Source organism: Poromitra crassiceps, assembly GCF_964638095.1.
Source record: "Poromitra crassiceps genome assembly, chromosome: 1".
NCBI classification, from domain to species: Eukaryota; Metazoa; Chordata; class Actinopteri; order Beryciformes; family Melamphaidae; genus Poromitra; species Poromitra crassiceps.
Window position 1 is genome coordinate 59,105,695 of NC_139623.1, and position 27,570 is coordinate 59,133,264.

Below are 27,570 nucleotides of genomic sequence, written 5' to 3' on the forward strand. Positions count from 1 at the left end.
GTAGATCTGGGTGTCGTCGGCATAACAGTGAAAGTCCAGGTTGAAGTGACGGAGGATCTGACCGAGGGGGAGGATGTAAGTGATGAACAGAAATGGACCGAGTACAGAACCTTGGGGGACACCATGTGAGACTATAGAGGGAGCAGAGGAGTGGTTGTGTAGGGAAATGAATTGAGAACGGTTGGAGAGGTAGGAGTGAATCCACCTGAGTGCAGTACCTTCGATACCGAGATCTTCCAATCTGGAGAGCAGGATGTTATGGTTCACGGTATCGAAGGCTGCACTCAGGTCGAGGACGATGAGGATGGTGAGGGATCCGGAGTCGGCAGAGGTGAGGAGGTCATTGAAGACTTTGATGAGTACTGTTTCAGTGCTGTGGAGGGGGCGGAAACCAGATTGGAGGGGTTCGAATAAATCATTGGAGTGCAGGTGGTGTTGAAGTTGGGTGGCTACTATGCGTTCCAGGGTTTTTGAGAGGAAGGGGAGGTTGGAGATAGGCCGGTAGTGATTGAGGCAGGATGGGTCAAGACCGGGTTTCTTCAGGATGGGAGTGACAGCAGCAGTTTTGAAAGCAGAGGGGACAGTGCCATGGGAGAGTGAGGAGTTGAAGAGGTTTGTGAGGTAGGGGCAGATGACAGGAAGGCATGATTTAAGAAGGGGGGTGGGGAGGGGGTCAAGGGAGCAGGTTGTGGGTTTGGATGAGCTGATGAGTTTGGAGACGGTGGAGGCAGTGACAGGGGTGAACCGGGAAAGACGGCGGTGGGGGGGGAGGCTAGGAAAGGCAAGCGGGATGGAGAGGAGAGAAGCAGGGGTAGGGGCAGCTGGGGGGGACAGAGGGGACAGTGATTGGTAGATGGTGGTGATTTTGTCAGCAAAGAATTGAAGGAAGGCAGTGTATTGTTCAGATGAGGAGGTAGGGAAGGCGTCGGTACGGGGCTTGAGGAGGCTGTTGACGGTGGAAAAGAGGGTTTTGGGATTACGGCTGGGGTCGTTGATGATGGAGGAGAAATAGTCAGACTTGGCGGCAGTGAGGGCATCTTTGTAGGTTGAGAGGTGGAGTTTGTAGGCTTCGAGGTGAACGGTGAGTGGTGTTTTCTTGATGAGTCTTTCCAATTGGCGGCCGGTCTGTTTGAGTGTGTGGAGTTGAGGTGTGAACCAGGGTGCAGAGGTGGTGAAGGAGACGGTTTTTGTTTTGAGAGGGGCCAGCAGGTTGAGGGAAGCAGATAGTGTGTTGTTAAGGTTGTTGGTGAGATCGTCAGGTGAGGTGGGGGGAGGTTCCTGGGGGAGAATGTTGGAGATCAGATCGGAGAGTTGGAGGGGGTCAATGGATTTTATTTTCCGGAAGGTGATTTGCCTGAGGATCTGTGGACGTGGGGTTGGGGATGGGACAGTGAACTGGATGATGCTATGGTCTGACAGAGGGAATGGGGACGGATGGATGTTGTGAACTGGTTGATTGAGGGAGCAGACGAGGTCGAGGATGTGGCCTTTGACATGGGTGGGGAAAGTGACGTGCTGGGTGAGGTTGAAGTTGTCCAGTAAGGTGGTGAATTCAGAGGTAAACTTGGAGGTCGGTGAGTCGATGTGAATGTTGAAGTCGCCAAGGAGCAGTAGACGGGAGGAGAGGGATGAGGCAATTGTGAGAAGTTCAGACAGATCAGATAAAAAGGATGGGTTTGGTTTGGGGGGCCGGTAGATGACAATAACAGTCAGTGAGAAGCAGGTTTTGAAGGCAAGTGATTCAAATGAGGAGACAGTGGGGAGGATGAGTTCTGAAGTCCGAAAGTTCTGGTTGAATATCACTGCAAGGCCACCTCCACGGCGGGAGGGGCGGGGTTTAGAAATGTAATTAAAGCCAGGGGGGGATGATTGGTTGAGGGAGAAAAAGTCATCAGGTTGTTGCCAGGTTTCAGTGAGGAGGAGAAAATCAAGTGAGTTGTCCAGTACCAGTTCATGCAGTGGAGATAGCGGCGGCGGCGGAGGATGCCAGCAGAGCGAGTGGGGATGAGTGCATCATGGTGTAGCCTGTAGTTATTATTAAGAAGCAGGAGTTAATGGGAAGAGTAATGGATATGAGGGGGGAAGCTGGGCTGAGGGAAAAACAGGTAGGGAGTAGCATGGAGTAAAACAGGGGGTAGGGTGAGTAGGAGCATGAGAAAGTTGAATGCGGGACCCATAATGGCAGCAGAGGGGTGGGAAAGTGGGGTGAAAGTAACGTTAGCACGGGCAAGCGTTACGTTGCTACTCACGGTACAGATGAGTTTGTGATGAATGAGGCCAGGGAGAGTGGTGTCCGGAGGGTCCAGTGAGTGAGGTAAGGATAATGGTAGTCCGAAAGAGCGGAGGGAAAGAGTCGGGGTGAGAATACGAGCTGAGAAATTAGGGACAGAGCCGAGGGCAGCTCACCAGACGTTAGCTAGCCGGCTAGCCAGATGGAGCTAACAGCCGGTTAGCAGAGGAGCGTAGGCAGGGGGGGTAGGGAGACAGTGAGACAAGTCGGACAGAGACGAAAACGGTATAGGGAAAGCAAAACAAAAGTCGATAAAAGAATAAAGTAACGTTACAAAACAGGGAAAAGACAAACAGACAGACGAAGAAGCGGCAGCCACACACGACGCCAGCAGGACTCTCAGACAAACACAAACACAGTGACGTAGTGACGTAGAGCAAGAAGATGTTGTTGTTGTTGTCTTGTTTGTTCTGTCCCTTGGTTTCTAGCAGAGCCGCCAACAGACTGAGGACACACATACGCACGCACACGCACACACACACACACACACACACACACACACACACACACACACACACACACACACACACACACACACACACACAGGAACGGGCAGACACGAGACCCAGAGAGCACAATGCACCACGGTCACATTTCTCACATGATCCTCACCAGCTGTCACTGTCACTCTAGACACACAGAGAGCGTGAAAGGACTCTGTGTGTGTGTGTGTGTGTGTGTGTGTGTGTGTGTGTGCGTGTGTGTGTGTGTGTGTGTGTGTGTGTGTGTGTGTTGTTGTTGTTGTTGTAGTTGTTGCGGGAGGCTTTATGAGGCAAAGCCAGGGAGAACAGATAGTATAACAGGCTCCTTAGTCACAGGCGATTTGGCAAAGCCATAGTGATCATACTGTAGTAATCACAATGAGCTGCAGTTGTATTTACAACGGACAGAGGGACTGAATATGAAGAGACCAGAGAGACCAGAAGAGTAAGACAATGAGAGATAGAGAATTAGTAGACAGAAGTTGTCCATTTTGCAACTATCACCGATTTATATAATCACAGAGGTGTGACCAAGTTAAAGGAGAAATTCACTTCATTTTTCTAATGCAACTAGGATCTAGGTAATAAGAGCAGACATTTTTGAAATTGCTGAAGTATTGGGCTACAGTAGATCTAGCTGTGCAACAGCGTGGAACAGAGGCTGATAGGGCATGTAGGAACTGTGCCTGCTGATCCTGGGACTGTGTGTGGAACCTGAGTCTGCCTGCTGATCCTGGGACTGTGTGGAACCTGAGTCTGCACTGTCTGCACTTGTGTACACGTACACAAGTGCACGTATCCACCCCCTCCACACACACACACACACACACACACACACACACACACACACACACACACACACACACACACACACACACACACACACACACACACACACAAAGCTGGCCAGAAAACCAAAAATAGCCTCAAGTAACATGTGTCATGTTACTGTACAAGGGTTTAAGTCCTAGAAATGTGAGAGCGGTGGGTGTGTCCCGTATGACAATAGTGTGACATGTGTAACATATTACCTCCACACATATAATACCCACACCCACACACAGATTACATACATGAGCTATAATGACGGTAACTTAAGACAGAAGAGCACTGTGCATCTGTGTGTGCGTGTAGCAAGGACGTCACGTAAAGGCCCCCTCCAGTCACTTCTTCCTACCTGTTTCACGTGAAAACGTATGTGCACGTGCTGTAAAAACCCACGTCACTATTTGTGCCAAAGAGCTTAGATTGATAAGAACCGAAGATAGTGTGTTCCACTTTCCACTGCAACATAATAAGACTGCAGCAGGCGCTGTTGTAAAAGAATCAGCGACTCATCTTCTCTTCAGTATACTCTTTGTCTGCGATAAAACGGAAGTAGGAACATACAAACATCATCAACATTCAATACAACGTGGTGCTAGCAGCCACATGTGCTTCAAAGAAATGTACATGGGATCCCGCGCGAGGGGTCCATGAGAAACCAGCCAGGCGAGTCTAACCTCATCGAGGTAGGCTAGAAACGGGTCTCAGATCGAATTTAATTTTTCTAATTGAAATGTTTTAAGTGAGTTGGTTCTCAGGAACCTGAGCCTCTCCATCCGTATAACAGAGATCATGTCCATCAACCACAATAGAAAAGGAGGTGAAGAGGGGGACTTCCATTTAGTGTTAATTTTGTAGACGAAAACTATGACGAAAAATGTTAGTCGACTACCTTTTTCCCCAAGACTAAGATGAGACTAAAATGTTCAGACTTTTAGTTTCATTGACTAAGACGAGACTAAAATACTCAGACTTTTAGTCGACTAAAACTTGACTAAACAAAAAGAGGATGAGTGCGCACTTTGGTTTGCAGCAAAACATAAAAGCATAAAAACAGGCATAACATCACGCAACATCTGGATAAAAAACATAAAATGCAGACACAGTTAAACACAATATAAGTACAAAGTAGCAGTTTAAAGTGCCAGTGTGGTTTAAAGTGACCAGTGCAAGTGCAAGGCTATAGGCCAAAGTGGTCGTTTTGACACTCAGCACTACACAAATTACAGAAATAAATGTCGGTGTGATGGTGTGTTGACCTGGAGCAGCTGTCATGTTGGTGTGATGGTGTGTTGACCTGGAGCAGCTGTCATGTTGGTGTGATGGTGTGTTGATCTGGAGCAGCTGTCATGTTGGTGTGATGGTGTGTTGATCTGGAGCAGCTGTCATGTTGGTGTGATGGTGTGTTGATCTGGAGCAGCTGTCATGTTGGTGTGATGGTGTGTTGATCTGGAGCAGCTGTCATGTTGGTGTGATGGTGTGTTGACCTGGAGCAGCTGTCATGTTGGTGTGATGGTGTGTTGACCTGGAGCAGCTGTCATGTTGGTGTGATGGTGTGTTGACCTGGAGCAGCTGTCATGTTGGTGCTTTGTTATTCGCATCTTTCAATATTCGGTCTAAAGGTAAACGCGGAGCAAATGGCGAGTGAAACCTTCTGACACGTGAAATAAACCGAACAGAACGAGGCAGTGTAACGCCATCTGACATGTTAAGTAAGAGCGCCGGAAATAGACCTGTCTGATGTTTTGATGGCTCAACATTTCCTCCTTTGTTACCGTGACTTCAGGGTTTGTCAAGTGTACAACAAAGCGCAGGCCGTGTAATACGACTTGGCGTGCTAAATAAAACGCTGACGGTTTTCCAAGGCAAATCGTTTGCCGTGCAAGTAAACAAAGTCGCGTGAAGGCCAAGTAAAACCTTTTGACATTTTTAAATGAAGACGTTAAAAATAGATGGGAGAGGATCAGCTGCGTCCCGACCGGCAGAGAAAGCTAATCTTCTGATTTGTGCCGTTTTCATGACAATGGAAATGACAGCATCACGCAACATCAGAGCAACGTGCCATAACAGATAGCCCAGTGTGTCAAACAGCCTGCAGCTAGCAGGCAGCCTGCCAGGCACACCAGGGGGGCTGTGTATGTGTGTGTGTGTGTGTGTGTGTGTGTGTGCATATATTATTTGTGTGAGAATGTGTGTGTGCGTAGCCTTTGTTTGCCAGTAGCCCACACTGTGTGTGTGTGTGTGTGTGTGTGTGTGTGTGTGTGTGTGTGTGTGTGTGTGTGTGTGTGTGTGTGTGTGTGTGTGTTTATGTCTGCGTTATGATGCAAATAGCAGCAATTCCACCCACTCAGCCTGTGTAAAGACACTATTAACAAGAGACTGACCACCTCCACCCTGCAATACCCCCAAGTCCAGGTGTGTGTGCTTCTTACTCTCTCTTGCCACACACACACACACACACACACACACACACACACACACACACACACACACACACACACACACACACATACACACACACACAAACACACACACACACACACACACACACACACACACATCCTGTAGCACACAGACACATCCTGTAGCACACACACACACACACACACACACACACACACACACACACACACACACACACACACACACACACATCTTGTAGCACACACACACATCCTGACCTGTAGTATTGAAATGTAGGATTGAAAAGGCGGACTGAAATAATGCCTTTTCCATTGGAACTTTTGGCCGCACTAATTTGCGTTTCCATTATGGATTTGAACACGCCGAGCTGTGCCAAGCCGCCGCAAGATAGACATAGACCTTATCTGGCATCAGGGCCAAAGCATGCAAGACCCACCTCCAAGTAGGGCTGGGCGATATATCCAATATACTCCATGTATCGCGGCTTGTGCCACGTGAGATGTAGAAATGACTATATCGCGAACATTCGAGTATAATTGTCACGCATTGTTTATAACTTAAGCCGCCGGCATGACTCGCTTCACGTTTCCTCTTGTCAGCTCTCTTCAAGGGAGAGCTCTGTCACACTTCAGGAAGGGAGGGGGAATCACATGGATACGTCAAACGGCGTCAGACACACCCGTCCTTAACCTACATGTATGTGCGATTCGAAATCACGCTTCCCCACTAACCAACCCAAGCAGGCGCAGCTGGCGAAACATGGCCGCCTCCAGTGTGGCTGGTGACAGTTTATTATAACAAAACAACCACTATTGCGATTTGCAATACATGTCCCGCAAGGTTTCTGAGATTAGGGGAAAGTCTGAGCTGGCGTTACGCTAAACCAAATGTGGGGAGGAGGCAGCGGATTTGTTTGGCATTAACGTTAGCTGTTGTGGTCGGGGCTAACGTTAGCTAGCTGGTTAGGCTACCTAGTTTAGCAGGCAGCGCTCCACAAGCTTGTTGTGACCAAAATCCCCGCATTTAAAGCACTTCATACTCCCAGAGCTGGCATAAACCATAGAGAACCTCATGCATTACTCAAAATGAAATGTCCAGGGTTTGTGTCTCCAAAAGCAACTAACGCTAACGTTACATGCAAGCTAACGTAGCTAGCTGCGGGGCAGTCATGATCTATAAGGAAAACGAATGCGCACATTTAGCCTACATAAAAGTCAACATCACATACGTGTATTTTCTTTAATGTAGACTAGATGCATCATTTTTCAGTCAAAAGTGAAACGACACAGATATGATGGCGTATAGTGAGGCTTTCCATGCCTCACTATAGAACTGGCCCCAATGCAAAATTCAGACACCTTATATGTTGCCGTCATGCCAATAAGAGTCTAAATTTATTTTTTTATGTTTTATCTGCAGACTAAGCAGCTAGGCTTTCGGTTCTATAAAAGCCATTATTTTTTGTATTGACTATTGAGTGATAAACTTTACTAAAACAATCATATTATATCAGAAGTGTTGTTTGTGTTCACAGTGATGTCAGATTTGCTTAGGTCAGAGCTATGGAATATTAAATCATCCATCTTTGCTCACTATCTGCCCTTTCTTTCTTCTTCTTTTTTACCGCAGGTGTGCATAAAATACAGGTTAAGAACTTATGGAAAAGTCATGGAAATCCATTGGTCAAAATGTGTATGAACCCTGAAGGGTTAAATTGAGCATTTATGAGAGATTTCAAAAATATCGAGATATACAGTATATCGTGTATCGCGATATAGCCGAAAAACATCGCGATATTCTTTAGAGGCCATATCGCCCAGCCCTACCTCCAAGCAAGCTGCGGTGACGTCTGGCCAATCACAGCCAACCTGTGACAAACACCCCCCCCGCGCCCCCCCCCCCCCCGCCTTCCAACTCAAACAAGCGTGTGCTGAGACTCACCTCCTGTCTGTGGTGGAGAGCAGAGAAAGCTGTTTTAATAAGTCCTGTCTGTGCTGGAGAGCAGAGAAAGCTGTTTTAATAAGTCCTGTCTGTGCTGGAGAGCAGAGAAAGCTGTTTTAATAAGTCCTGTCTGTGCTGGAGAGCAGAGAAAGATGTTTGAATAAGTCCTGTCTGTGCTGGAGAGCAGAGAAAGCTGTTTTAATAAGTCCTGTCTGTGCTGGAGAGCAGAGAAAGATGTTTTAATAAGTCCTGTCTGTTCTGGAGAGCAGAGAAAGCTGTTTTAATAAGTCCTGTCTGTGCTGGAGAGCAGAGAAAGCTGTTTCAATAAGTCCTGTCTGTGCTGGAGAGCAGAGAAAGATGTTTTAATAAGTCCTGTCTGTGCTGGAGAGCAGAGAAAGCTGTTTTAATAAGTCCTGTCTGTGCTGGAGAGCAGAGAAAGATGTTTTAATAAGTACTGTCTGTGCTGGAGAGCAGAGAAAGCTGTTTTAATAAGTCCTGTCTGTGCTGGAGAGCAGAGAAAGCTGTTTTAATAAGTCCTGTCTGTGCTGGAGAGCAGAGAAAGCTGTTTTAATAAGTCCTGTATGTGCTGGAGAGCAGAGAAAGCTGTTTTAATAAGTCCTGTCTGTGCTGGAGAGCAGAGAAAGCTGTTTTAATAAGTCCTGTCTGTGCTGGAGAGCAGAGAAAGCTGTTTTGATAAGTCCTGTCTGTGCTGGAGAGCAGAGAAAGCTGTTTGAATAAGTCCTGTCTGTGCTGGAGAGCAGAGAAAGCTGTTTTAATAAGTCCTGTCTGTGCTGGAGAGCAGAGAAAGCTGTTTTAATAAGTCCTGTCTGTGCTGGAGAGCAGAGAAAGCTGTTTTAATAAGTCCTGTCTGTGGTGGAGAGCAGAGAAAGCTGTTTTAATAAGTCCTGTCTGTGCTGGAGAGCAGAGAAAGCTATTTTAATAAGTCCTGTCCTGTCTGTGCTGGAGAGCAGAGAAAGCTGTTTTAATAAGTCCTGTCTGTGCTGGAGAGCAGAGAAAGATGTTTTGATAAGTCCTGTCTGTGCTGGAGAGCAGAGAAAGATGTTTTAATAAGTCCTGTCTGTGCTGGAGAGCAGAGAAAGATGTTTTAATAAGTCCCGTCTGTGCTGGAGAGCAGAGAAAGCTGTTTTGATAAGTCCTGTCTGTGCTGGAGAGCAGAGAAAGCTGTTTTAATAAGTCCTGTCTGTGCTGGAGAGCAGAAAAAGCTGTTTTGATAAGTCCTGTCTGTGCTGGAGAGCAGAGAAAGCTGTTTTAATAAGTCCTGTCTGTGCTGGAGAGCAGAGAAAGCTGTTTTAATAAGTCCTGTCTGTGCTGGAGAGCAGAGAAAGCTGTTTTAATAAGTCCTGTCTGTGCTGGAGAGCAGAGAAAGCTGTTTTAATAAGTCCTGTCTGTGCTGGAGAGCAGAGAAAGCTGTTTTAATAAGTCCTGTCTGTGCTGGAGAGCAGAGAAAGCTGTTTTGAAAAGTGCGTAGTTGGGTTTCCATCCAAGCGTATCGCAAATTTTAACCCAATCTTCAGAAAATCAGCAAAAGAATATGCGAAATTATGCGAATTTCCACCCACTACTGTTTCTGCGAATATTATGAGTTGTTAATGAGGGCGCAACTGGTTGTGCTGTATGCCTCTGCTACTGTCATTAACGTTACACCCAATACATGCTTTATGAAAAACATCTATACATTTAAAGTTTCTTGGTTATAAACTACACCACAGAATGGATTACCAGGTGCCACTCTTCAGTCTGGCATACATCCACCAGTCAGTTACTGTAAGTGAATAAAATGTCAATTATAGAAGTGAGTCCCGTTCAAACACACCGCGGTGGGGAAGTGCACTGGCGGTCTAAAACCTTCAAATTGCGCCTAAATGTGCGTTGCTTTATCTACATGCTTCATTACATTACATTACATTACGTCATTTGGCAGACGCTTTCATCCAAAGCGACTTACAATAACACATTTTTGTATCAACTATGTTGTCTATGACAACTACAAGTTCTGAAGGAACAGTGGTACAAGTTTAGTTTAGGTTAGTAGTTTTCTTGTTTTTTGTTTTTGTTTTTTAAGAAAGAGAGAGAAAGAAGTGATTCAGCAGTCCTGACCGAAGGTTGAAGCTCGTTCCACCATTGAGGTGCCAGGGACGAGAAGAGTCGAGATCGGGATGAGCGACTTTTGAGCCCCCGTAGCGAAGGAGGGGCGAGGCGTCCTGCACTGTTGGAGGAGCGAAAGGAGCGCTGAGAGGTTTGGAACCTGACCATAGATTGCAGGTACAGGGGAGCTGACTGGTGTACTGCCCTGTAGGCCAGTACCAGTGTCTTGAATTTGATGCGAGCCGAGAACCCAGGGGGTTCCTCCGTACATAACCCCCCACTAAAAACATGCAGAAGATCGTCATCCGACCAGTGACGACAACATCTGAAGTTGGTCCCCGGGCGCTGGAAAGAAAAAGCGACCACTGCTCCTGGCCTGCCCCCTGGAGGAAAGGACAAGCCTGAATGGGTCAAATGCAGAGGACATATTTCACCGGCCACCGTCAGCATGAGTGTGTGTTGTGGCCGCATGCATGTGTTGTAGTGTGTTCGTGTGACAATAAAGACGGGCTTCCGTCTTTTTTTCCGTTTTTTTAGATGGGAAGCCAGTGGAGGTCCTGGAAGAGGGGAGTGGCATGAGAGAATTTGGGTTGGTTGAATACCAGACGGGCTGCAGCGTTCTGAATGAGCTGAAGCGGTCGGATGTCGGTGGCAGGTAGGCCGGCCAGGAGCACGTTGCAGTAGTCCAGGCGAGAGATGATAAGTGACTGGACCAGGGGTTGAGTCGCTTCTCTTGTGAGAAAGGGACGGATTTTGCGGATGTTGTAGAGGGAGAACCTACAGGAGCGTGCTGTCGCAGCTATGTTGGCTGAGCAAGACAGCTGGTTGTCAAGGATCACCCCAAGGTTCTTAGCTGTTTGGGGGGGGGGGCAGTGGGGGGGCTTCATATAGCCTACCTATTCATAACAAGCCTTCGTCATGTTTGACAGTCAAAGTTTTGGAGTTTGGTTGTGGTGATCTGAAACTTCATCTGTTTCCACTGCACCTGATTGCATTTACCTTTTTATCGATATGCCAACTTTTCCACCTCCACCAAGCATAAAAACTTTGATGCGATATTTTGAGTTTTTTTCACATTTTCCGGCGCTTCCACTCAGGTTTTTTATGCTCAAATTGAAAATTTGCATAAAAACAGGTGGATGGAAACCCACCTTCTCTCTCTCTCACTAAAATGCTCCTCTACAGAGAGTCGGCCGTGGGAGATGATGACTCCACTCCTTCCTCCTCTTCCAATAAATTCTTCTTAACCGAGTGTCAGCTGTGGCAATAACGGCTGTCGGGGAAATATCTGGACAAAGGTATTTATTAGGCTCGGATACAGTGTGTGTGTGTGTGTGTGTGTGTGTGTGTGTGTGTGTGTGTGTGTGACTGTGTCGGTGTGTGTGTCTCTGTGTGAGTGTGTGTGTGAGGACATAGTGACTTTACGAGCGCGAGCTAGTTTTACAAGGTCTAGCCTTCACCACTCCAACTTCTTTCATACGTGCCGTCGTCGAGTTACACACCACACGGCTCGATGTGTGAATCTCTCTCTCTTTATCTCACTCTCTCTCTCCGCCATCCTTCCATTCTCCATCAGTGTGTCTCTCCCTCTGTCTTTCTCTCTCTCTCTCCCCATCTGGCAGTAATGGCCGATGGAGTGTGAAATGAGAAAGTGTATCATAGTGTGCTCTGTGGCTCCGTGTCCTGAGCTATAAGCTATGACTAGTCAGAGTGAAAAATAACATGCAGCGAGACACACACATTAACATGCCATGGGACGGTGTGTGTGTGTGTGTGTGTGTGTGTGTGTGTGTGTGTGTGTGTGTGTGTGTGTGGGGGGGGGGGGGGTCAGTTTAGCAAGCCAGAGCTCAGCTTAAATTACTCATGTCACGGTTGGCACACCGCTGCTTTCTCTCACAACTCTAAGCCCCCCACACATGATCTAACCCCCCCACGCATGATGTAAGCCCCCCCACACATAATCTAAGCCTCACCACACATGATCTAAGCCCCCCACACATGATCTAAGCCCCCACACACATGATATAAGCCCCCCCACACTTGGTCTAAGCCCCCACACATGATCTAAGCCCCCCACACATGATCTAAGCCCCCACACATGATCTAAGCCTCCCCACACATGATATAAGCCTCCCCACACATGATATAAGCCCCCCACACATGATCTAAGCCCCCACACACATGATCTAAGCCCCCATCTAAGCCCCCACACACATGATCTAAGCCCCCACACATGATCTAAGCCTCCCCACACATGATCTAAGCCCCCACACATGATCTAAGCCCCCACACATGATCTAAGCCTCCCCACACATGATCTAAGCCTCCCCACACATGATCTAAGCCCCCACACACATGATCTAAGCCCCCACACACATGATCTAAGCCCCCACACATGATCTAAGCCTCCCCACACATGATCTAAGCCCCCACACATGATCTAAGCCTCCCCACCCATGATCTAAGCCCCCCACACATGATCTAAGCCCCCACACATGATCTAAGCCTCCCCACACATGATCTAAGCTTCCCCTAAGCCCCCACACATGATCTAAGCCCCCCCACACATGATCTAAGCCCCCACACATGATCTAAGCCTCCCCACACATGATCTAAGCCGCCCCACACATGATCTAAGCCCCCCCACACATGATCTAAGCCCCCACACATGATCTAAGCCCCCCCACACATGATATAAGCCCCCACACATGATCTAAGCCTCCCCACACATGATCCAAGCCCCCACACATGATCTAAGCCTCCCCACACATAATCTAAGCCCCCACACATGATCTAAGCCTCCCCACACATTATCTAAGCCCCCACACATGATCTAAGCCTCCCCACACATGATCTAAGCCCCCACACATGATCTAAGCCTCCCCACACATTATCTAAGCCCCCACACATGATCTAAGCCTCCCCACACATGATCTAAGCCCCCCCCACACATGATCTAAGCCCCCACACATGATCTAAGCCTCCCCACACATGATCTAAGCCCCCACACATGATCTAAGCCCCCACACATGATCTAAGCCTCCCCACACATGATCTAAGCCCCCACACACATGATCTAAGCCCCCACACACATGATGTAAGCCTCCCCACACATGATCTAAGCCCCCACACATGATCTAAGCCTCCCCACACATGATCTTAGCCCCCCACACATGATCTAAGCCCCCCACACATGATCTAAGCCCCCACACATGATCTAAGCCCCCACACATGATCTAAGCCTCCCCACACATGATCTAAGCTTCCCCACACATGATCTAAGCCCCCACACATGATCTAAGCCCCCCCACACATGATCTAAGCCCCCACACATGATCTAAGCCCCCACACATGATCTAAGCCTCCCCACACATGATCTAAGCCCCCCCACACATGATCTAAGCCCCCCCCCACATGATCTAAGCCCCCCCACACATGATCTAAGCCCCCACACATGATCTAAGCCCCCCCCCACACATGATCTAAGCCTCCCCACACATGATCTAAGCCCCCACACATGATCTAAGCCTCCCCACACATTATCTAAGCCCCCACACATGATCTAAGCCTCCCCACACATGATCTAAGCCCCCACACATGATCTAAGCCTCCCCACACATGATCTAAGCCCCCACACATGATCTAAGCCTCCCCACACATGATCTAAGCCCCCCCACACATGAGCTAAGCCCCCACACATGATCTAAGCCTCCCCACACATGATCTAAGCCCCCACACATGATCTAAGCCCCCACGCATGATCTAGCCTCCCCACACATGATCTAAGCCTCCCCACACATGATCTAAGCCTCCCCACACATGATCTAAGCCCCCACACATGATCTAAGCCTCCCCACACATGATCTAAGCCCCCCATACATGATCTAAGCCCCCACACATGATCTAAGCCCCCCCACACATGATCTAAGCTTGTTGTCACGCGTGATGTAGTTTGCGAACGTCATAGTGCGCGTGCGTGTGCGCGCGTGACCAAATGTACTATGTTAATCACGCAGGCACACACACGTTGCTGCGCGTGTGTCCTTTGATATTGACTTTGATAGGGCCCCATAGTGTGTGTGTGTATGTGTGTGTGTGGGTATACCTTTGTTAGGCCAGACACCTGTCCTTTCTGCAGCGGAGCAGCGATGGAGGGCGTGAAGGGCTGGCTGTCGAGTGGCCGGCCTTTCATGAAGTGCTTCCCCGCCTCGTACACCTCCACCTCGATCATCTGACCTTTGAACTCTAACCTCTTGGGCACCAGCACCTGTCGGCCAGGAGGGGGCGTTAGTTCAATTTGGATGATGTGTGTGAAACTGTGACCGTCAAGTCTGTCACAGCACAATAACATGCAGCTGATATCACCAATCATGTCTCTGCCCTGTGATACGTATTAGTAACTTGTCATCACTATACACAATTGTCCTTGGTTGTCAACATACATACATTCCATCATATGCAGTGGACACATTTGAAACTAAACAAAACAAAATAGAAAAGGGAAGGGAAGAACAAAACAGTTACAGAAGTTTTTGTCCATGCATAGATTGAAACATGGAACATGAAACAAACGACTCCCCTGGAATACGGCCCATGTCGAGATCCCTCCAAGAAGAGTTTCTATCATAAACCTCTAATCTTCCAAACCGAATAAAGGACATCTTCTCAAACTCTGCAATTCTTGCGACCTCAGCAGTCCACTCTTGGACGGAAGGTCCCCTCTCATTCTTCCAACCTCTGAGAATAATCTGTCTGCAACATTGTAATAGTTTAGACCCCGCTTTTAATATATTGATCTCCTCCCATCATGACTGATACATCACCTAAAACAAAGAATCTGGGACTGAACAGCATTTGCCTCTCTGGAATCTCATATGATCATATAGCCTGATATGAGCTTCCTCATGACTTGTGACTTAACCCAAGTCTCAACATTCTGGAGGGAGTCCAATAAAAGCCATGGCATGATCTTAAATTGCATGAGGCGTACCTTCGCATCCCTTGACATTGACCTTTTTCCACATGGGCCTTTTTCACAGCAGCCATTTTGTGTCTAAAAGGCAGGGTAAACACAGGTGCACATACAGGTTTCAAACTTCCAAACCTGTATGTGCACCGCCTACATTTTAGGCGGTCCAGTGCTGGGGCACTCATGAGTGTTTTGGTTGCACCTGCGTTTACACTGCCTTTTAGACACAAGATGGCTGCTGGGAAAAATGCCCATTATTTAGGGTTCTTACACATTCTTTGTGACTCCTTGTCCTCCAGTGTCTGATTCACATTCCTTTTGAATGTCGATACATCCTCACATCCCTAGATTTGAGCTATAGGAGGATTTCAAACCAGCACATAATGAGTGGCGGAGGCTCACTTTGTTGTGGGGTTGGTATGCATGAGAAAGCCCTTATTTATTCAAGTTCAAGTTCAAGTAGTTTATTGTCATATGTATAATACAATGTATAATACAATGAAATTCTTTATGCTTTGAGCACCCTCAGCCTTACATACACAAGGACATGGTCACAAAGACCGACAGAAAAAGGGTGTAGACCTACATAACTATGTAGGCTACACGTGATACAGACATGTCTGTACACAGTACGTGTAGACATAACACAAACCACAATACAATACAGTACAGTAATGGTGAACAACAAAGTGACAGTGCGTTGCAGTGTGTGTGAGTCAACTGTTCAGCAGCCTGACTGCCTGAGGGAAAAAGCTGTTACTGAGACGGGTGGTGTGTGATTTGATGCTCCGGTAGCGTTTATTCTCTGTGTGCATGAGAGTGTGTGCGTGTGTGTGTGTGTGTGTGTGTGCGTGCGTGTGTGTGCGTGTGTGTGTGTGTGTGTGTGTGTGCGTGTGTGCGTGCGTGTGTGTGTGTGTGTGTGTGTGTGTGCGTGTGTGTGTGCGCGTGTGTGTGTGTGCGTGTGTGTGTGTGTGTGAGAGAGAGAGTGGGTGAGAGAGAGACATACAGAGATGGAGAAACCAACAGAGACAGACAGCTCACGTGGCCTTTCTAATACATAAAAGACCTCACCAAGAAAGAAGTGCAGACCCCTATTACCACCCATCAACCCGCTGCATGTCTCTCCATATCTGTCAATTACATTTTCAATTAGCCGCTGCTGAAAACTCTTGTTTTCCCCATTGTTATTTAGCTAGTCCATGCCTGCTTCAACTGAAATCATAATCAAAAGTAAAAATAACAAATCATTCAGTTCCATTCAAGGTGAAAGCTATGAGAGGGTAAGAGGCTACAAGATAAACCGCTGGGATTTGCCAGTTTGTGCGATTTTCGCCATAGCAACGATAGGAAGTCAGCGTATCGCTGTGCGAGAAAGGAGGAAAACAAAGCTTTATAATTATGGCTCATTGTTAGAGGGAATTTGTTCTTAATGAGTTATCACTGTAAATGAAGATCATATGCAAATTAGGCGCCTTTAAAAACTATTTTTCAAACTCAGCAGAAAGTTGATGTGGAGGACTGTCTCTCTCTCGTTCTCTCTCTCTGGCTGTGATGACAGGAAGGAGTCTAGCTCACTCTCTATGTGGCTGGTGGAATATGATCAGGGTTCCCATAGTCTCGCTTGCCAGACTATCTTCACAGCGCAGGAGAGAGTCTGGCTGTTCTTACTCTCACTCTGGTATAGGGGGGGTGGGGGAAAGGCTCTGTTATCTTTCCAACCATCCACCCAATGTACCATGCAGGCCTGCTTTATTGCACAATTCAAATCTTCGTCAAAACTTGCCATTTTCAGCACGACAGGTTGCTAGCTAGCGTTGTTGTTTCACAGCGGTGGAGGCATTTGAGAGCGACACGCAGGCAGCCGAAAGGGATTTCCCTTCGCTCCGACTGGAACGGTCTGAGCCAATGGCAGAGCTTCGACCTGCTTCCGTCGAGTCAGACTAGGGTTGCCACACCTTTTTGGTTAAGAATTTTTTTTTCAGATAGGACAGCAGGCAGAGAGAAAGGGGATGGCACGCGGCAAAGGACCCCGGGCCGGACTCAAACCCGCGTCGGCCGTGTGAAGGGCAGAGCCTCCGTCATACGCGTGCCAGGAGGATGCACGAGGGTTGCCACACACCTTTTAAACATCACATTTAAGGACTTCAGTTTCTAAAGCCGCCTCCAGACAGATGTTCTCCCTGTTTAACGGTTGCTGTTCTATTTCAAACGTTCTAACATTCTATGAGCTGTATAGTCGCACATCATCTGATTTACGCCAAAGATCTTACATTGATAAGAAGTGAAGGTCAACTGGATGTTCCACTGCAACATCAGTGCTGTCAAAAAGAGCACAAGAGCTTTGGGGCCCTTTACACGAGGACAGTTTCTGGAAGAAACGACACAATAGCGTTTCTTCACACCTTCTCCCTGTTTACATGAGCGCTGTTGAATTTTTAAAATGCCGTAATGTACATGCCAGGTCGCTAGGTGGCAGTGTGATCACCTTATTCTTTGCCCATACAAGGACGTTTCTGCATGACGTCATTTCGTAATCGTCTTTCCGGTTTAAACGCGGAAGTAGAGTACGCTTTCCGCAGTCATTTAGACTTGCCAAAAAGCTGTTTTCAAGCTAAAATAAACCCCAAACTGTTTTAAAGTTTTAATATTTGTCGGGTGAGAACGTAACATATATGTGACCAGTTTATCAGAATAACGCCTATTGGAAATCTTTAATGAGCAGCGAGGACCGGGAGCGCTGAGTGTGATCTGTCAAACCCTACTGTAGGCTGCTGGCAGTGAGAAAACACTGTCGACGTGCTTTTGTAACTAACATTAAATGCCGACCGGGTACAGCCATCGGCTCCTCGCAGGAGTAACGTTATGAACATGTAACTGAAGTTGGCCGCAGTGTAGCTTAATTCTGAATGTTGCCAAACTTTATTCATACTGACGTTTTATTTTGAAAATGGTTGCCAACTCGTGCACGGCTATGGCGTAATCGCACGTGTCGCGTGTGCAGGCACGTCAGAGTTTCTGAAATGTGCCGTCTCAAAGCGATTACATGGAACGATCAGCGGGGGGAGTGTCAAAGAATTTCACTCTGGAGGGTGGTTTCAAAATGTGTCGTTTCCTAAGCGCGAATTTGCCGTCGCCGTCTAAGGGAGGCACTAACGATAAAATAATTCCCCGTCACCATAGGAAACCGTTCTCGTGTAAAGTGCCCCTTTGTCTCTTGCCTTTAAATACTCTTTGCCTGCGCTACAGCAAGTTATGCCGGAAACAAGATTCCTCCACAGCATATCATAAGGGACAGCATGCTGAGATCTCAACAACCCTGCTACCAATTTCAAACAGCTGATGGGCTTATTGGAAAGACTGACTAATGTTTTAGTCACTGACATACCGATACCGCCGATACTGATATGAGTGCCGGGTATACACATTCCATTTCATTTTCTTTTCTCTTCCTCTTTGAATATCTTCAGATTTTGTGATTTATGTTACTGGGGGACAAAATGTCCAAAATGTTCTGTTTTTGTAATTGCTAAGTGTTGCTAATGTATGCTTCGGCAATGTAAGATGCAGCTTACCCTGCTAATAAAGCCCTTTGAATTGAAAAAATTGAGAGAGAGAGAGAGAGGGAGAGAGAGAGAGAGAGATGTCACAAGAACTTCAATTTGTATCCTTGCAGAAAATATATCACCCCAAGCACTTTCAATGTGCTTTCTGTTTTCAGGAAACTTTCAAAGCCTTGACCCCCCCCCCCCCAAATTCACAAACTTTCAAGCAGGGGCGGACTGGGATCATAATTCAGGCCGGGCATTAGATACCAAGCAGGCCAGGCCGATATGGGCCGACGCGCGTGCCGGCGTCCGAAGGGCGGCGGCGAAAAATTTGGGCCGTTTGAGGCTCAATTTGGGCCGTTTGAAGCCCAATTTGGGCCATTTAAAGCCAGATTTGGGCCATTTGACGCCCAATTTGGGTCGTTTAAAGCCAGATTTGGGCCGTTTGAAGCCTGAGTGGGGCCGTTTGAAGCCCAATTTGGGCCGTTTGAAGCCCAATTTGGGCCAAGTCCAATTTTACAATGAGATGCACCCACTTTAACCCTGAATAAAGTAATAAAACCACTAGTAAACCAGTAGGCGGCGCCTGGCCTGCTGTTTTTTTTGCAGGCCAGGCCAGGCCAGGCCACCGGGCATTTGCCCGACGTGCCCGATTATGCAGTCCGCCCCTGCTTTCAAGGGCCCGTGGGAGAACACACACACACACACACACACACACAACCAGTGCCACGCTAGCCTAGGTAAACCCAGCCCCCACGTGACCTGCTCTCTCAGTTCCCAGTCACTAGGGTCTAGCGAACGGGCCATTCAAATCGATTTCTGGGGCGATTGAAAGACCCGCGCAGACCCGCAGCCAATGAGTGGCGGCGTGACTGCCAACATCAGTCCTGCCGTGATCGGCCAATCAGAGAGTGCGTCTTTGTCAATGACGTGTAACAGCTGCAGCGGCTTAGCACTACCTAGCCATTAGCTTTTTGTCTTTCCAAAGCATAGCTCCCGAGCTAGCTACTAGCTGGCTAGCTATATGGCTATGCAACTACGTTGAGGAAATTCAAGTGAAAACAGCTGTTGAGGTTGAGGTCTGTTGATCAAAATAACACCTAGCGTTATCGAAATCGGATTTTAGCGGACCATACAAGCCGGGGCTTCAGAGCTGATCACCTGGACACATTTTACGGTGAAATTATCTGATAAACTTGTCTGTGCTGCTCTGTGGTGATCAGCTAATGTCTTCATAGCATTGTGATTATGATTTAATGCATTATGGAAGATAAACGCTGGTTTAACATAATTAAAATAATTCCCTACCAAACATGTAAAGTGACGCTTCTGGGCAGTAGACCATTTGGGCATAACATTATGTAATGTGACATGAGATCACCACATTTCAATAAATATAAAGTTTTTGCACATTTCAATGCTGCTGGTTGTTTGTTTAATGCTGTATATATTGGATATTTAAAGCTGATACACAACACAATTGTGTTGACGTAATTCCGCAAAGCTCAGTTAAAAATATAACATGTAACACTTGACACAATCAAATCTAACTTTTTCACAGCAATACACAGTCCAGTAGTACGGTGGGCTAATTGTTTGAATTATATCGAAATATATTTGCATGGTGTAGCATGTAATGCAGATACTGTAGCTAGATACTCTGACACAGAAAGGCAGACAAGCTAGCAGCAGGGATCTTGTCACACTGATTCCAGATAAACTCGTCTGTCTACCCAGCTATACAATATTACTGTAGCCTACATAATACCACAAGCTAAATGCAGCATATGCCAATGTAAGGCTGGGTAGCATTAGCTAACGTCATCCAGGCTATACAGTAATAGGCTATTATAAAGTTATGAAACGCTGATTCAAACGTTACAATAATAAGACACAATAGGAGCCAGTTACCCTACTGTAGCTAGAGAGAGTAATTTCAGACCACCAGATATCACCGACCATATTTAATTTCAATAAATATAAAGCCTTCATTGATTGAAGCAGACTGTTGGTCGGTTAAGTTTCTCTGTCATGTCCTCTGCTCCAACCTTCAGTTCGTAGTTTTAGGTGACGGGCCGAAGGCTGCTATCTGCTTTAGTTTTTGAGATGATCGAAAGATCAAAGTGAAAAGAATGTTCTAAATGCATCAGCTAGAAAAATATAGCCTATCCCTATATGATGAGATTAATTAGATTGGTGAAAGTTTGTCCAGAAAGATATCGTTTTCTCTCTCCTGCTGCAGGTAGGATGATGCACATAAATATAGCCTACATTATGTAAAGTCATTGCATAAATGTGTTTTTATTGTAAAACTAAAATGTGAAGTAGAGCCAATTTATTGGAGCGGACATCACAGTAGGAGATGACAGTAGAGGCGCGTTATGCTGTCACTTACCTAAATCACGTTAAATCGACGAGGGGTATATATAGACCCAGGATTACATATATGTTTCACATAGGGTGGTGTTTTCATTTCGATGTTTTATTTGGTCCAATATTGAAATGTTTTGAAATTGCAGGTTGTGTTACCATTACACAAAATTGAGATCTACCTTCATATCTATTTCGGCTCATTTGGTTGCTATTTAGTAGCGAAATGGAGTAGCACAATGCATGCTGGGAGGAAGTGAACAACAGCAAACCATAACAAACGCATCACAGAATGAAGCCTAAGCTGGTAAGTCTGTTAAGATAATGTTTAGCGAATATAATTCATAATCGTTTTAATAATAATAATAATAATTCTAGGCAATGAAGACAAAACCCAAGACTGTGTTACAGTAGGCTAAGTGTATCTTGTCCTATAATTGACCAGACTAGACAGAGGTTGAAGTACAAGAGATAACATTTATTACAAAAGTTTACATCATCTGCAGATCACCAGTTACTCGTGTCAATATTTTACCCTAAAATGTTTTAGCATTGATTTTAAAAGAATTGCAAAGAGTAACAGTTTTATGTTCTCCTGTAGGATGTGTTTTGGAGAGCATTGATAAGGACTACTACCGGTTATGCATTGTCATTTATGCTGTGATGGTAAATAAAAGCCACTGATGTAAATGTCCCCATTTATTACAGGTAAAACCAAACATGAAACTATACTAACAAGTACTGTACATAAAATGTAATTGTTGCACAATTGCAGTTTTATAAAATTTAATGATATGTCCAGGTGATCCATATAGTCAGGGTCCCTACACATCTCCAATTGAAAAAATTCCAGAGCTTGATTTGTTTTGAAAGTTTTGTCTGGTACTATTCAATATGATTTATGCAGATAAGACAGCGTGTCCCTGATAACTAGATCATATCACTGTATAGATGATGACTGTTCTTCACAGCCACAAATATCTCTCCAGATCTGCGGCCATCTGCAGCAGGGATCGAGGTTTGGGTCCGTGTAGAGTGTAGACAGTTGTCCTGTGTTCCTCTTTCATTCCCTGACCACCGTCACAGGAGTCATTGGCAGAGGCGATGTTCTCTCTTCTTGGAAGCTCTAATAATATAAAACGTAGTAGTTACTGTATGTTACACGTGGCTAACGTTAGCTAGCTTCTGACATGTTTTTCTAGAATTCATTAGATCGTTAAATGCTCCCGTAATCTAGCTAACGTTACCTCGCTAACCCACTACAGCCGATGAGGAAAAGTCAGTCATTTATCGAATGTCTTTCTTACCAAACACAATTACGCTAGTTTCTGAGATAATATATAGTGTGGCATATACCTGTGAATAACATATTCTTACCTGGAAATCACACATCGATCCGTAGGCCAGCTCTGAGTCTGTTTACATTTCGGGCGGAGGGGCTGCAGGGTTGTAGCCATTGCGTGCTAGCAGTACTGAAATGAAAAGTGTTAGCTGCTGTGCTAACAACAAAGGTCGCAGAGTGATGACGCCATCTGTTGCACTGCGCATGTGCTCTGTGTGCTAAGCTGGTTGGCTGATGGAGTGGTCTATCAAGGGAGGTACACCTGCCCCTCCCCGACGGCAGAAACCGGTTTGAATGGCTCATTCGCCAGACCCTAGTGACTGAGAACAGGTCTGAGAGCAGGTCACGTGGGGGATGGGTTTACCCAGGCTAGTGCCACGCCAGCCTAATCGGCACACCTGCCGCTCACCACTGTGACCACTGTGTGTGTGTGAGTGAGAGAGAGAGAGAGAGAGAGCAGCGGGGTGAGGGAGGGCTGTGTGTAACAGAGGGTCATCCCAGGCCCATTACAAGGTGATTACATGATGAAAGAGCTTATCAGGGAGACCCCCTCTCACTCGCTCTCTCTGACACACACACACACACACACACACACACACACACAAACACACACTCACACACACACACACAGGTGCCTATTAGAGCTGTCAGGCGAGATATCCATCCGCGGTGTAAAAGTGAAACTAGGCCATTTGTTTGATGGACCAGAAACCTGTTCGATGGCACCATTGCCAAATTATCAATACATATAATCTACTAAGTTTTGACAGTTTTGACGGCTTCTCATTTTTAAAACTTATTTTTAAATGTGTGAACAGCCTTGCTCCAGAGATACTTTGCCAGTTAGTAAACAAACAAGACGGTGGTATTAGAACTAGGGGTGCAGCAAGCGGGAACTGTAGAACAGCGAAACGCAGAACAACATTCGGACAGTCATCCTTCTCGGTAATAGGTACCAAATTATGGAACACATTACCACCTGAAATAAAAACATTGACAGAACTCACCGTTTTTAACACACAAGCAAAACAATGGCTGAAACTGAAACAAGCCTGTGAACATTGACTTTTACATAGTATTGTACTATTTCAGTTTTCTGTCCTTATCTGTTTTGTGTGTTTTTGCTTTTTGTTTTTTGTCTTTATTTTGTTCTGTTTTGTATGGTTCGTTTTTAACGTTTTGGTACTGTTTTAACCTTTCTCTTGAACTTTTGTTTTAATAGTAAAGGCCTAACCAGGGACAGGGGTTGCAAATTAGCCTTGGCTAGAAACCTGTATGCATGACATGTGTTTTGTAGGTCATATGAAATCATGTTCAATGCATTTGTCCCTGTTCAATAAACGAATACATAAATTAATTAATTAATTAGGTTTGGCCACTGCCACGCCTACTTAGGAGACTAGCAGCAGGTCCTGAGTCTATCATTGGAGTCAATGGGAGAAGTGAACCTGATCTCAGATTAGATATACATCAAAGTAAATATTGGAGCCATTTTCCGCAAGCCACATATCTTCTGAACATTCTGACACTAAAATGGCATTTTTCAGACAGATCAGGAGAAAATTAACTTTGTTCAAGACCTGTCTCTGTCTCAGCAACACACTGGTGATAATTGGCAACAGGAGCTCACGTTAGCAGGGAGCGATTAGCTAAAGCTACATGTGAAGGTTGTTGATAGTAGCTAAATCTGTGTTTGGCAAAATATTTGTTTAATCGAATATCTTAGATTGAGCTAACAAGGAGCAGTTTGTGTTATGTGTGGTGTGTGTGGAGTTCAGGAACTCACAATCTCTAGCTCAAGTTAGCTTGCTAGCTCACCACAACACTTAAGGGAAGAGGTGACCACGCCCATATAGGAGACCAGCAGAGTACCATTTCTTCAGTGGTGGAGCCTGGAGTGCAGTGTCTCTAAATTATCCATCTCTGGTAAAAGCACTCGCTTATTACCGCGGAGACCCAGGTTCAATTCCCGGCAGCGGGTACTTCCGCCTTCGTCAGACGCATAAAAGGTATATGACTCCTGATCACTGCACTAGCGCCTCCTCTGGTCAGCCAGGGCGCCTGTTTGAGGGGAGGGGAAGTTATCTCGAGAACCATTCGTCCGATCAACTTCAAACTTGAGGAGTGTGCTGCTGGGAACCCGACGGAGTGCGGTGGTGAATTCTGAGTAATTCAGACATGCGCATAATCATAGCGCGACCTACAAGCAACAAAAAAATTGTTTATCTGGAGACCCATTCTGCCTGAGACCAGAGAAAGTGCACTTCAACCAATCAGAACATGACTTTCACATACGTTGAGGACCGTTTGTCCGATCAACTTCAACCTTGGCGTGTGCACTACTGGGCACCCAAAAAAGTGTTGATTGGGGGGAGGGGGGGGGGGGGGGGCAGTGCACGCAGGGGGAGGATGGAGGGGGGGTGAAGATTGGGAGAGCGTTGGGGGAAGGGGAGGGAGGGGAACGTGCACTGCACTAGTGGATATAAACTGCAACTTGACTTGTTTGGCGGAGTCATATAAGAAGTTTGTTATCATTTCGTATCAAATCTACATTCTCAATTAGTAGTTTATACTAAGGTAAAGTAAAGGTAAAGTCCCACTGATTGTCACACAATGTGTGAAATTTGTTCTCCGCATTTGACCCATCCCCTGGGGGAGCGGTGAGCGGCAGCGTGCACCGCGCTCGGGAATCACATGGTGATCTAACCCCCCAGTGCCAAGCAGGGAGGCAATGGGTCCCATTTTTATAGTCTTTGGTATGACTCGGCCGGGGATCGAACTCACAACCTCCCAGTCTCAGGGCGGACACTCAGACCACAAGGCCACTGAGCTGGTTCTACTAGTCAAGCAGTTTGAACCACTTTTTCTGAGTAAATTGAGTTAACCAAACTAGATTTCTCCATAGCGTAGCTTTGCTGTACTTCAACTACTTCCAATGTGAAGTCATTGGTAGCTTGCGACGCTATGCTTTCAAATGAGCTTCCCCAACACTGTGCCTCGCTCTCTCCTTTCTGTCTGCAAGAGATGATTCATTACAGAACATTTGACCACCTTTTCATTTAACTGAGGCCTTGGGTGACTTACATGTACAATGGCAAACGCCACAATAATCTTAAACTCATAAGCAGACAATTGTCCAAGTCCCTCTGATCCGAGTCCCAAGCGAGTCTCAAGTCAATTGGTCCCGAGTCTCAAGCAAGTCCCAAGTCTTTCCTTTTGTCGGCAAGTCAAGTCAAGTCACAATGTTATTTCAAGTCAAGTCTCGAGTCGAGTCATAGGTTATGTCAAGTCAAGTCGAGTCAAAGATGGTCAATTCAAGTCCCTCACAAGTCGAGTCGAGTCACAGGTTAGAAAAAATGACAAGGCAGAGATTATTTAGGCTGCGGACGTGCGCGTTCACGTGAATACGTGCTTGTTGCCAAGCAACACACTTCTCTCAGACGAGCTCGAGACAGCTGACAGACAGCTCCAACTCAGCTCAAACTTATAGAGTTGTATTCAAAGCATAGAAACGTTCTCACAGCTCAATTTAACAGCGCCAACACAAACACACAGAAACAAGATGCATGGAATTTGATCACAAGTGCAATCAGTACTGAATGCGATGGCAGACTGCGCACTGCGGGCAGTTGACGAAGTCAGGAAGAAATGGAAAGATCTTCCGACGCATCAGCTTTTAAAAACCCGCCGACGAGCGGAGGTCCTGCGCCCAAAACGTCTATTTACAGCACATATCGATCGATATTTTTGGAGAAGATTCCGGCCGCATCACGCGCAGATCAAGATGAGACAGCTGTCAGTGAGTACGCCTTGGGTGTAAATTTTACGCCTGCTCCATACCGTAAAAGTTACACCCAGGCGCAGCGCATACAGGGCTTAATACTACATGGTGCACTAGTCATAAAATTAAGTTAGTCGTAACTTTGAGTTCTACGTCGGACGTAGCGTTACACCTAGGCGTACGCCCAGCTGGTGCACTCGGCTGATCTTGTCACAAGTCCGAGTCGAGTTTCGAGTCATTTTCTTCCAAGTCCGAGTCGAGTTTCAAGTATTTACCTTCCAAGTCCGAGTCGAGTCGGAAGTCGTCAAATTTGCGACTCGAGTCGACTCGAGTCCGAGTCCCTATGACTCGAGTCCAATTGTCTGCTCATAAGTGGCTTTTAAACATGAAGTCTGGATCATGTCTGGCTAGCCAGAGCAGGATATTTTCCGGTTTTACCTTTTTAAACATGAGGGGTCTTTGTTTAGAAACAGCTGGAAATGGTCAGTATTCTCTCTGCCAGTGGGCGGGGGGAGGGGGTGCGGGAGCATGCACGTTATTCCCTACAAGGCAAATAGTTGTCGTGTCGTGTGAGTCTAACCAAACTCCATTCAAAAACATGCCGTTTTAACAGAGTCCATTCCGAGCATGAGGGGTGGCAATGTGCCAAAAATGAGCGCTTCCGCCTTTGTTAGGCTACATAAAGCCGCCCAGTCAAAATAGTGGTCGGACCATCGTCAATCACTGTGGGTGATTTATTTTACAAGTGGCATTCAAGTCATATCTGACTAGTTTTCAATGTATTTCTCCCCACAAAAGTTAGGCTTTTTCTGACATGGGAGCAAGCAAGCAGCGCAGCAGTAAGCGTCCCTCCTGATGCACCGGACCTGCCTGCCTGCATAGCTGAAGCGCGTTGGGATCCCTCTACCCAACAATTCAAGCCGTTTTTGCAGCACTTGAGGAAACCGTGAGTTTGCTTGTTTAATTCGTTGATATAAGCGATTGCCCGAACAATTCATTAATTAATAAACTACGTGAACGTGAAGTGCCACCACCTGCCCACATAACAGCTAGCCTACATGATCTGGATCATGAGCTGCCAGAGTTAAACAGCAGCTGCTTTTGCGCTAATCCGGATCCTACACCGGCGACCGAGATGAATATGATACGGACTCGCAGGAGTGCGCGTAGGCCGGCTAATTGTTGTTTAACATGCAGGCCAACCGGCTAGGAGCGGGTTATAATACGGATTCCACTGCATGTTAAGAAGTGGCTATACAGTAGATTACATTATTTTACACGCAAAATATTCTTGGGCCGCTGGAACGATCATGTACAGTATGTATGGAAAAATGATTAGAGGATTTAAAAACGTGCACTCAGAGGCAAGCCTCTGTATGTGTATGTATGTCTATACATGTGTGTGTCCCGTGGGTGTAGGCAGACACACATTACGGGGGGCACAGATACAGGAACTATCGTGTAGAGAGCTGTCACCTGACCCCATGTACTTTGG

The 27,570-nt window shown here is 46.4% G+C and overlaps 1 protein-coding gene across 1 annotated transcript in view; it reads right to left on the reverse strand.

Annotated features, from left to right (window-relative positions):
* cdkal1 (CDK5 regulatory subunit associated protein 1-like 1) overlaps nt 1-27,570 on the reverse strand; it is a 689,646-nt gene that overhangs the window by 21,594 nt on the left and 640,482 nt on the right. The window contains exon 14 of the mRNA XM_083636399.1: nt 14,174-14,335. Within this exon, the coding sequence (XP_083492525.1) occupies nt 14,174-14,335 (162 nt within the window). The remainder of the gene's footprint in view (nt 1-14,173; nt 14,336-27,570) is intronic.